This window comes from Hemicordylus capensis, chromosome 16 (genome assembly GCF_027244095.1).
Source record: "Hemicordylus capensis ecotype Gifberg chromosome 16, rHemCap1.1.pri, whole genome shotgun sequence".
Classification (NCBI taxonomy): domain Eukaryota; kingdom Metazoa; phylum Chordata; class Lepidosauria; order Squamata; family Cordylidae; genus Hemicordylus; species Hemicordylus capensis.
This window is the reverse complement of record NC_069672.1, coordinates 1,675,442-1,685,733: the sequence shown is the minus strand read 5'-3', so window position 1 is coordinate 1,685,733 and position 10,292 is coordinate 1,675,442. Positions and strand designations below refer to the sequence as shown.

At 53.3% G+C, this 10,292-nt stretch overlaps 1 protein-coding gene across 1 annotated transcript in view; it reads left to right on the top strand.

Moving 5' to 3' along the window:
* The first annotated feature begins 751 nt into the window (after positions 1 to 751).
* ESPN (espin) overlaps positions 752 to 10,292 on the top strand; it is a 116,812-nt gene continuing 107,271 nt past the window's right edge. Inside the window, exons 1-2 of the mRNA XM_053281490.1 lie at positions 752 to 1,493; positions 8,176 to 8,369. Coding sequence (XP_053137465.1) covers positions 1,197 to 1,493; positions 8,176 to 8,369 — 491 coding nt within the window. The 5' untranslated portion in view covers positions 752 to 1,196. The remainder of the gene's footprint in view (positions 1,494 to 8,175; positions 8,370 to 10,292) is intronic.

Sequence of the window (10,292 nt, the reverse complement as noted above, 5' to 3'; positions counted from 1 at the left end):
GCTGGAACGCACAATATTTAAAAGCAAAAGTACTTTGGGCAGGATCTAGGCGGTTAGTCGTGATTCAGCACCATTGAATGATGACTAACGGAAGTCCCATGCATTTCAGTGGGGCCGAATGGTGAATAGCTTAGCCTGGATCCTGCCTGTTGTGTCACATTGTATTTCCATCCTTGTGTCTGTGCTTTTCTTTTCTGCCAGGGGCGTTGCTGGGGGGACAGGGGGCCGTGTTCCCCACTCAGAGTGAGGGAGATAATGAAGAAAATAGGAAGGGGTGGAGCTGGGGGGCCCTCAGGAGCTGGGCCCCCCTTCTTTGGACCCTTTGGCTCAATTATAGCGACACCCCTGTTTTCTGCATGCAATACTCAAAGCGAGGGCGGCCTCTTCACCTACGAGGTGTGTTTTAAACCAGGTGACAGAGCTGTTAATCAGTAGCGGGGCGGGGGGGAGAGCGAGAACAAGCACTCTGCACATCCTCAGAAGTTACGCGCACTCCAACGCTGAGCCCTAGTCCGCCAGAGCGGAGTCTTCCAAAGCACATTCCTACTAAAGCTTTCAGCGGCGCGGGGCCAGGTGAAAGAGCCGGAGCGCCGCTGCGTCAAGCCAGCCGCTTCCTCGTCTAAACCCGGAGTTAACCCCTTCCCGTCTCCAGCAGCCTCCGAGCTGGGGAGGGGCGGAGCTGGCAAGCTGAGGGAGGGGCGGAAGCTCTGGCCGGTCCCAGGCGGGGGCGGGGGCGGGGGCGGGGGCGGGCCAGTGGATGGAGAGCAGCTGAGCCTCTTTGCCGCGTCTGTCGCCCAGAGCTCGGCAGGCTGCGCAGGCGGAGCAAGGGGGCCCGTCGGGGGAGCCAGGGCCGCCGCTGACGCCGTCGAGGGGCGCAGGATCATGCCGAAGGAGCCGGGCAGAGGCGCGCACCTCCAGCTGCCGCCGCCCAAGTGTCGTCGGGAGAGGCGGAGTTAGAAGAGGCGGAAAGGCACGCGGACAGGCACGCGGACCTCCGCTCCCACCACCTGCCGGCTCTCGGGGGCTCAGGAGGCGCCCGGTCCGCGCTCGAGGGCTGCAGCGGGAGCCCCTCTCCGGAAGGAGGTCAGGCAGGGCGCAGCCGGCGACGAGGCTGGGCCATGGCTCTCCGGTGAAGGCAGGCAGGCGCCGGGCTTCTGTGGTGGTTGCCGCCGCCGTCGTGGTCGCCGTCGGCGGAGATGGCCCTGGAGCGGGCCCTGCAGGCCGCCCGCCAGGGGGACGTGGACTCGCTCAAGGCGCTGCAGGCTGCCGGGCAGCTGCGGCCGGCGGCGCTCCGGGACCCGCTGGGTGCCTCGCCGGCGCACCACGCCGCCCGCGCCGGGAAGCTGAACTGCCTGCGCTACTTGGTGGAGGACGCGGCGCAGGCCGGCAACGGGCGGGCGCGCAACGGGGCCACGCCGGGCCACGACGCCGCCGCCACCGGCAACCTGGCCTGCCTCCAGTGGCTGCTGGTCCAGGGAGGCTGCCGAGTCCAGGTAGGCACCGACTGCAGCGGAGGCGTCCGGCGGCGCCCGGCCCTTTGGAGAGCTTTCGCGCCCTGGGCGCACGGGGAGGGCGCCTTCGCGCCGGGCCCTGGCGGCTCCAAGCGCGGCTTACAACCGGTGGAAGACGTAATCTCTCTCCTGTGCCAACGCTCCGACTCCCAGGGCTTTACTGAGGGAGGGCATGTTTGGATATGTTGTCTGTTCGGGCGGGCAGGCGTGTCTGTCGAATGGCTAGGCTTCACCCCGGGAACAGGAGAAGCCGCGTGGAAACGAGCGTGCCTCTGAGCCCACACAGAGTTCGTTTCCACCGGTCCGCAGTGCGTGAGCGACACGGGGCTAGCTGTCCCGAAAAGGGAGCGGCATTTTGGGGTGAAGCTGGAGGGAGTCGGGCCGTGGGGTTTGTGGGTTTCATGAGGAACCCCCCTACCTCTCCCCGCAAGCCAAGTACTGGGACCTCAGTAACCAGCAAGTCCCCGCTGGTTTAAGGAGGCCCCGCTCGCTTCCACCCAGCTTCCAGCCCCGGCACCTCCGCTTAGATTTCAGTCAGGGAGACCACAAGGGGGACGTCGGGAACTGCCTTCTACTGAGTCACGCCCTTGGTCCGGGCCATCTGGCTTAGTATTGTCTGCACTGACTGGCAGCAACTCTCCAAAGTTTCAGGCAGGAGTTTTCCCCAGCCTGACTTGGAGGTGCTGCCAGTGGCTAATCCTGGAACCTTCTGCATGCCAAGCAGATGCGCTGCCGCCCTATGGTGGTGGTTCTGCCTGCAGCAAAAGGACCTGTGAGAGTTCTGCAGGGTATGCACCAGAGAGCCCTCCCTTTCTGCTGCCTCTCTGGCCTCTGCCTTCTGTCAAAGAGCATTCTGTCCGGACACCTTTGGGCTCAACTTCCCGGAAAAGTTCTGTTTACATTGTCAGTGTCTTCTGTTGTGGGGGGAGAGGAAGGCACTGCCTGTCAGTTGACTGGAGGGACTGACATTTAGGCTGGGCTTTCATGAAGCTCAGTCCTACATCGTCTGAGATGAAAGGGAAGGGGAACTTCTTGGAGCACCGGCTTTGCACACAGAAGGTCCGAGGCCTGTCTGTTTTCGAGAAGGGGTGAGCTGCTTTTTCTTAACGGATCACTCAAAGTGGCTGCAAACTGAGCCAAGAGGCACCTTTTTAAAGTGGTGACTCTCTTGATTTGAGCACTGGGGAGAGCAACTGGCCCTCTCCACCCCCAGCACAGCATCCCTCCAGTGGCTGTTGTTAGCGTCTTATCTTCTTGTTGTTTCTCCTTCTCCTTCTAATTGGGAGCCCTCAGGGAGCCATTTTATTGATTTATATCTATGAAAACTGCTTTGGGAACTTGGGTTGAAAAGTCGTATATAAATATCCGTCAAATTCAGATCAACCTCACAATAACACAGTCGCATACGAAGCAGAAGAACAAGTGGGTCTACATCAGGCCTGCACAACATAAGGCCTGGGGGCAGGATTCGGCCCACAGTGACTATTTTACTGGCCCCCAGGTATCCTGCAGCAACACAGCAGCTGGAAACTGCCTGATAGCTCCATCCTGTGCCTGCTTTCTCAGAAATATGCTCCATGGTGTGCCCAGTGAGGCTTACTCCCATGTAAGCATGCCTAGCATTGCAGCCTGAAAGCAACAACAATTTAGGGAGAGGAGAGGACTTGGCATATGTTTGGGGCTGTCAGGCACTCCAGGGGCCCCACTGATGGAGCAGGGATGGGACCTATTCTCTGGTTACTATCCATGGTTGAAACTAGGGGTCCATTGACAGGGGGAATAGAGCCACAAGCAACAATATCTTTAATTTTAATGTAATAATGTGCTAAAAATTGACTTCGGCCCCTGCACGCCAAGCTGTGGATGGTTCTGGCCCACCAGAGCCTTTGAGTTGTGCAGCCCTGGTCTACATCATTTCAGGAGAGACTCAGAATCTAACCCTAGCTGTCAATATGGGAAGAGTAATCCACGCACAGGGGCAGCACATTCCTGCCCCTCCTCCCACTGCTGCCATTGGAGACGTTCTTGGGGACCAGTCTGGCCTTGGCAAACTTTGGAAGGAGCCCTTCTTCTTCTTCTTCTGCCCTCTTGCCAGAAGCCTGAGGAGAGAGGAGGAGGGAGCGGCTACCACTGGCTTGCCCCACATGCTGCTTTCAAAGCTTGCTGTTTGGGTCTCTGGAGGCGATTGGGCTATATAACTCTCACCACCCTCTGCCCCAGTGGCTGAAGGCACATCAGAAGGCCGTTGGGGCTGATGGGAGCCATAGTTCAGCAACCTCTGGGAACTCCTGAGACAGTGGTCCCTCTAATTTTTTTCCATCTCTGTGTGGAATGAGTTTTGTTCTGGGCAGCCGTATCAAGGCAGGGTGTGTGCATTTAGAATAGGGCCTTCATGATTCAACCTGAGCAGGATCTAAAATGAACTGAGCGGACCTCCAAAAACTTGTGAGCGTGCTCACATGCGAACGCCTTGGAGGGAACAGTGCTCCTGAGCTGGCTTCAGGTGGTGACTATCCTCTCGCACAGCGGATACTCCTCCAGGGGCTGGGGGCCTCCTAGCAGTGGGTGATTCAGTCATTAGGGATATGGGTCTGTGACCCACGTGTAGATGGCACGGTGCCTGCCTGCCTGCCTGCCTGGTGTGAAGGTTGCGGACATCACACTGCATCTAGGTAGGCAGTGCTGGGGAGGAGTCCGCTGTTGTGGTGCACGTTGGCACCAACAATGTTGGGGAATGTAGCCAGGAGGCCCTGGAAGCCCAATTTAGGCTGCTAGGCAGCATATTGTGGTCCGGGACCCCCAGGGGAGTGTTCTCTGAAGTGCTACCTATTCCATGCGCAGGGCCAGCGAGACAGGCGGAGCTGAGGGGTCTCAATGAGTGGGTGGTGGTGCTGGGAGGAGGGTTTTAGATTTGTTAGGCACTGGGATACATTTTGGGGCAAGCAAAGCCTGTACAAAAAGGATGGGCTTCAGTAAATTGATGGAAAGCATTCTCGGGGATAACGTTGTTAAACACATAGAAGAACAGGCCTCGCTGAAGGAGAACCAGCCTGGCTTCTGCAAGGGCAAGTCTTGCCTCACTAACCTTTCGGAGTTCTCTGAGAGTGTCAACAGGCATATGGATCAAGGGGATCCAGTTGACATTGTATACTTGGACTTCCAAAAAGGTTTTGACAAAGTTCATTACCAAAGGCTCTTGAGTCAACTTAGCAGTCATGGGATAAGGGGACAGGTGCATGTGTGAATTGGCAACTGGTTGAAGGAGAGGAAGCCGAGGGTAGGAATAAATGGCCCCCCAGGGATCTGTACTGGGACCAGTGCTCTTTAACTTGATCATCAATGATCTAGAAGTTGGTGTAAGCAGGCAAGTGGCCAAGTTCGCAGATGACACTAAACTATTTAGGGTAGTGAGATCCACAACAGGTTTTGAGGAGCTCCAAAAGGATCTTTCCAGACTGGATGAGTGGGCGACAAAAGGGCAAATGCGTTCAGTGTAAGGAAGTGTAAAGTGATGCATATTGGGGCAAGAAATCCCAACTTCACACAGTCACTGATCGGGTCTGAGCTGTCAGTGACTAACCAGGAGAGATTTTGGGGTCATAGTGGACAGTTCATTGAAAGTTGATTATTTGGTGCGATCATTAGAAGGGGATTGAAAATAAAAATGCTAATATTATAATTCCCTTATACAAATCTATAGTGTGGCTAGATTTGGGGTGCTAGGTACAGTTCTGGTCACCATATCTTGAGGACATTGTAGAACTGGAAAAGGTGCAGAAGAGGGCAACCCAGATGATCAGTGGCCTGGAGCACCTTCCTTATGAGGCGAGGCTACAGCCTCATCTGGGGCTCTTTAGTTTGGAAAAGAGGCGACTAAGGGGAGACATGATAGAAGTGTTTAAAATTATGCGTGGAATAGAGTGTGGGCAGGGGGGAAATTTTCTCCTGCTCTCACAACACTAGAACCAGGGGTCATCCCATGAAACTGAAGGTTGGGAAATTTAGGACCAACAAAGTTGTGCCATTGAGTCGGTGTCGACTCCTGGCATCCACAGAGCCCTGTGGTTGTCTTTGGTAGAATACAGGAGGGGTTTACCATGGCCACCTCCTGTGCAGTGTGAGATGATGCCTTTCAGCATCTTCCTACATTGCTGCTGTCCGATATAGGTGTTTCCCATAGTCTGGGAAACATACTAGCGGGGATTTGAACCATCAGCCTCTTGCTCGCTAGCAAAGTTACTTCCCTGCTGCACCATTAGGTCGTGCAGTGGGGAAGTACCAACAAAAGGAAGAACTTTTTCACTCAGCATATAATTAACCTATGGAACTCTCTGCCACGGGATGTGATGATGGCCACCAGCTTGGATGGCTTTAAAAGGGGCTTAGACGTATTCATGGAGGACAGGCCTATTAAGGGCTACTGGTCTGGTGGCTGTGGGCCATCTCCAGCCTCAGAGGCACGATGCCTCTCAATACCAGTTGCAGGGGAGCAGCAGCAGGATTGCCTGTGGGCTCCACCAGAGACATCTGGTGGAGGCACCCAGCTACAACCCCAGTGGACTGGATGTGGGAAGAGGCGGTGATGTCGCTTGGAGAGCTGGTGTCTTTCCTCCCCTGCAGACTCGGTCGCTCCATTCAGACCCACCCTCTGGCTTGTGCTAGCCCTCTTTGAGAATCGAAAGCATGGCTTGGACTTCCAGGGGATGGGCAGCCCATGGCTTAGAGCTGCTTGTTTTTTCCCCACCTTCCCTCTGATCAGCAGATGATGCAGAGTCCTCTAGGCTTAGGGTCAGGATTTGGTCCAGAGTGCCGATGGTGCAGATTCCTCTAGAAACAAGCCCTGGGTGGGCAGTTTGGACCACCTGCCCAACGGTTGGGCTTCTAAACGGTGGTCTGGTGGCATTTCTGAGATGTCTCTCCTGAGACATCTTGCTAATTAAGACAGCAGGGAACGGTCTGCCATGTGGGTGACCTCTTTGGTTTCTTGCCTTCTACAGCCAGATGGCTGGACCTTCCCCCATTACTCATTTATCAGCTGGGAAGGGCTTTATTCTGCCCAGAGCCTTTGACCTGGAATCCTTGTCTCCTAATCTCTTTTGGGTTGTGGCTACTCAATAGGGAGGAAAGCCCTCTTCACATGTTCAGAGGCACTTTAAAAAATGATTTCAGAATTTCCCAGTGCCGAGACAACATTTAGGTGCTGGCTCGATCCTAGAGAGACTCAGAACTGGTCTTTGTTATCTAAGTAGCAGGTCCCAGATCCTACAAGGTTAGAAGAAATTGCTAGTTAGCGTCTTGATTTTCTGCACTCGTCTTTAAAAAGCAGGTCTCTGGTCCTCAAGGGTTGGCTTGGATGCCTACAGTCCAAACATCTCAGGTGGGCCAGCCTTGGAGAGAGTGACTGATCCAAGGTGAGCTTCCTGGCTGAGTGGGGGAATTCGAACCTGGGTCTCCTCTCAGTCCCAAACAGGCTTCTGAATCTCTCGGATGCAAAGCAATTTGCTCTCCCTTGCCAGACGAAAGCAAGGGTCTATTTCCACCTGCTGGCTTTAGTATATGGTGGGACTGGACGCCCCTTAGATCCTCAATGGACTCTGGATCCATTTATATACTTCCATGAGGCTCCAGAAAAATTATATTGGGGGCGGGGGGCGGGGAAGCAGTAATCAGGGTAGATATTTTCAGGAATTTTATTCTGGCTTACAAGGAAGCAAATGAAATTCAGTGCAGCAGAGATTTTCCATGGCCCACCTGGATGAACCCCACAGAGGCCAGGTTAAGCACCCCTGTGGGGGGGAAGTGAATGTCAGTGGGAAATTGGCCACCTTTGGGTAGCTCTGCAGACCAATCTGCCAAGTGACTAGGCCACTCCGGAAGGTTTCTAGCCCGTCTGCCCACTCATACCTCGCTCAATCATTTGTGGCCTGAATGTCGACAAATTGATTGCACATTTTACCATTTTCCTGCCTGTGGATGGTTCTTATTTGCTGCTGGGGGTGTTGCAAGTGGACATTTAAATGTATTCCTCAGTTCTTTGTAAATGTTGTTGTGTCATTCTGCACAACCTCTTAGTGAAATACCCTGACTCTTCTTGGAATAGTATAGTGAGAGGACCCCGTTTCCTGCACCGCAGTCCTTGCTACGACCTACTGTTTTATGTGCTGCTTTTCAACAAGAACAACAACAAAATTCTCAAAGCAGTTTATACTGAAAAGTAAATGAGATAGTTTGCCAAGACTTCCGAGTGAAGCCTGGTGCTTATGAACTTGAGAGGCACGATGCCTCTCAATGCCAGTTGCAGGGGAGTATCAGCGAGAGAGAAGGCATGCTCAAACCTCTTGCCTGTGGGCTCCCCAGAGGCATCTGGTGGGCCACTGTGTGAAACAGGATGCTGGACTAGATGGGCCTCCTTGGGCCTGATCCAGCAGGGCTGTTCTTCTGTTCTTAACCTAGCCAGGGGCTCTCAACTTTGGCTCCCCAGATGGTGTTGGGCTGCAGCTCCCATCACCCCCTGCCGATTGCGGCTGGGGCTGATGGGAGTTGTAGTCCAACAACATCTGGAGAGCCAAAGCGGATAATCTCTGCCTCAACCAAAGGACACTCCCCCTCTGTTGGTGTTGTGTGACGAAACGCCCCTGATCTGCTTGTGTGTTGCATTCTGCAGGACACGGATAACTCTGGTGCCACCGTCCTGCATCTGGCTGCCCGCTTTGGCCACCACGAAGTGATCGACTGGCTGTTGCGCTTCGGGGGCAGCGACCCGCTGGCAGCCACGGACACGGGCGCGTTGCCTGTTCACTATGCCGCAGCCAAAGGTGATTTCCCTTCTTTGCGACTTCTCGTCGGGCATTGCCCCAGGTAAGAGAGAGGGGTGGGGTGCCTTTCCCCCTCCCTGGCCGACGGCTGGCGTGTCAGCGGCGCTTCTTCCTGCTCGGTGGACGTGGTGCCGTCCTGAGCAAGCGGCTGTTCTGTGACAAGGGGGAGGTCTGCACAAGCTGCGTGCACACCTGAAACATGCGCTCCTCTCCCTGCTTTGTGAGGGGCACAAGGAAAGGCCGTCTTGGGCCTTTAGTGACGGACAGGAATGTCATGGGAGGTTGGCCATATTGAATTGGTTGGCGTGTTGAATTCCCCGGGAGATCCAGAAATGGCCGGGGGGGCCATCTGGAACAGGAAAGTGGAGAGGGACTCTGGTGGGAAGAGGGAAATGCCATTGTACAGGGCGCTTTCTAGATTATACGCTACAACAGGGGTCAAATGCTTTGGCTTGGCAGGGTCGTATTGAAAAACGATCCCCGGAATCTCAAACTCCTGCAACGGGGAAATACAGCTGTTTTTCTGCAACAGACTTGCAACATCGTAGCACTATAACGGAAAGATGAAATCCGAAGGAAGGTGTTGGAAATGCAAACGGCACCTTGTTGTCAGCACAGGGTCTGCTGCGGTGTCACAAAACAGGAAGTACGGAAGCACAGTTAGCAAATCCGTAGTGGCACTATTGTAGGGTTTAATCTGGAAAGCGCCTAGGAGAGCCTAAATGGCCACCCAGTAGTAACTGGGCCTCCTGTGCTTGCTTGGCTGATTCCGTTCACAGGGTGTGGGTGTGAAGGGGTGAGTGTCTCTTGTGTGTCCGTGTGGTACTCTAAGCACGAGTATGCACACAGCAGAATGAGGTCATGGCCCCACCGCTAACGGAGATCAGGCCAGTGGGGCTAGAGACAGGGCCTTTTTGGCTGTGGCCCCTCAGCTTTGGAACACCCTCCCAGAAATCCTTCGCCATGTGCTGTCCCTCATTATTTTTAAGAAACAGCTGAAGGCACACATTTTTAGAGAGGTTTTGCTTTTGTTTGGTAGGTTTTTTTAATTGTTTAAATTTGAACTGATTACTTTTAATTTGCTGTGAACCTCCCAGAGATGGCTCTTTGGGGCGGCGTACAAATATAACAAATTACATTTTCAGTTTTAAGACTTGTTTCAATTGAGGTTTTAGCCTGGTCTTTTAACTCTTAAACATTATTAATTTTCATCCTATATGGTATATTTATTTTATTAGTGTTGTAAGCTGCCCCAAGCAGTCATGCACTGAAGGGACAGGGTATAAATATTTTAAATAAAATAAAAATAGAAGAGTTGGTAGAGGTCCGATTGGGTGGGGTGGGGTGGCTTGCACAGCTTCAGTCTGCAAATCAGGGTGGGCTATCTGTTTGAATGATCCCCCACATGAACAAAACACATCACAGATAGTGTTTTTTTTCCGCAAGCAAAAAACCCATTGCAAGTAGAAATTTAGCACATCAGTGATCAGAAAGACTGTAACCCAGCCTCTAGCCAGCTATGCTAGCTTTCTCATCTTTCAGGGAAGTTCATTATATTATAAATACTTGCATATCACTTTTCCAAAATAAAATGCCCAAGGCAGCTAATTAAAAAGCCATTACAAGGTTAAAAGCTTGCTGAGAAAGGAATTTAACTATTGAAAAATATGCTGCCCCCCCACTTAAGTTTGAAATGGTGCAGCGCAAACGACCCTCTTTGACCTGCGTTCGCTTGCATGGGGAGTCCTAAACCTTTTCTAGTCAATACTTTGTATTTGGAGGCTGAGTGTATGTTTGAAACATGGCTGAAAAGCACGGAGCATGAAGTGGTGATATGCACCTTGCCGTCTCCATGTGGAGGCCACCAGAAGATGCATCTTCAGGTTTGGGGATCTCCATGACCTCTCCATACAGAGGTCGCCATCTCTTGGGTTACGAAGTACTTTTTCACACAGCGCATCATTGA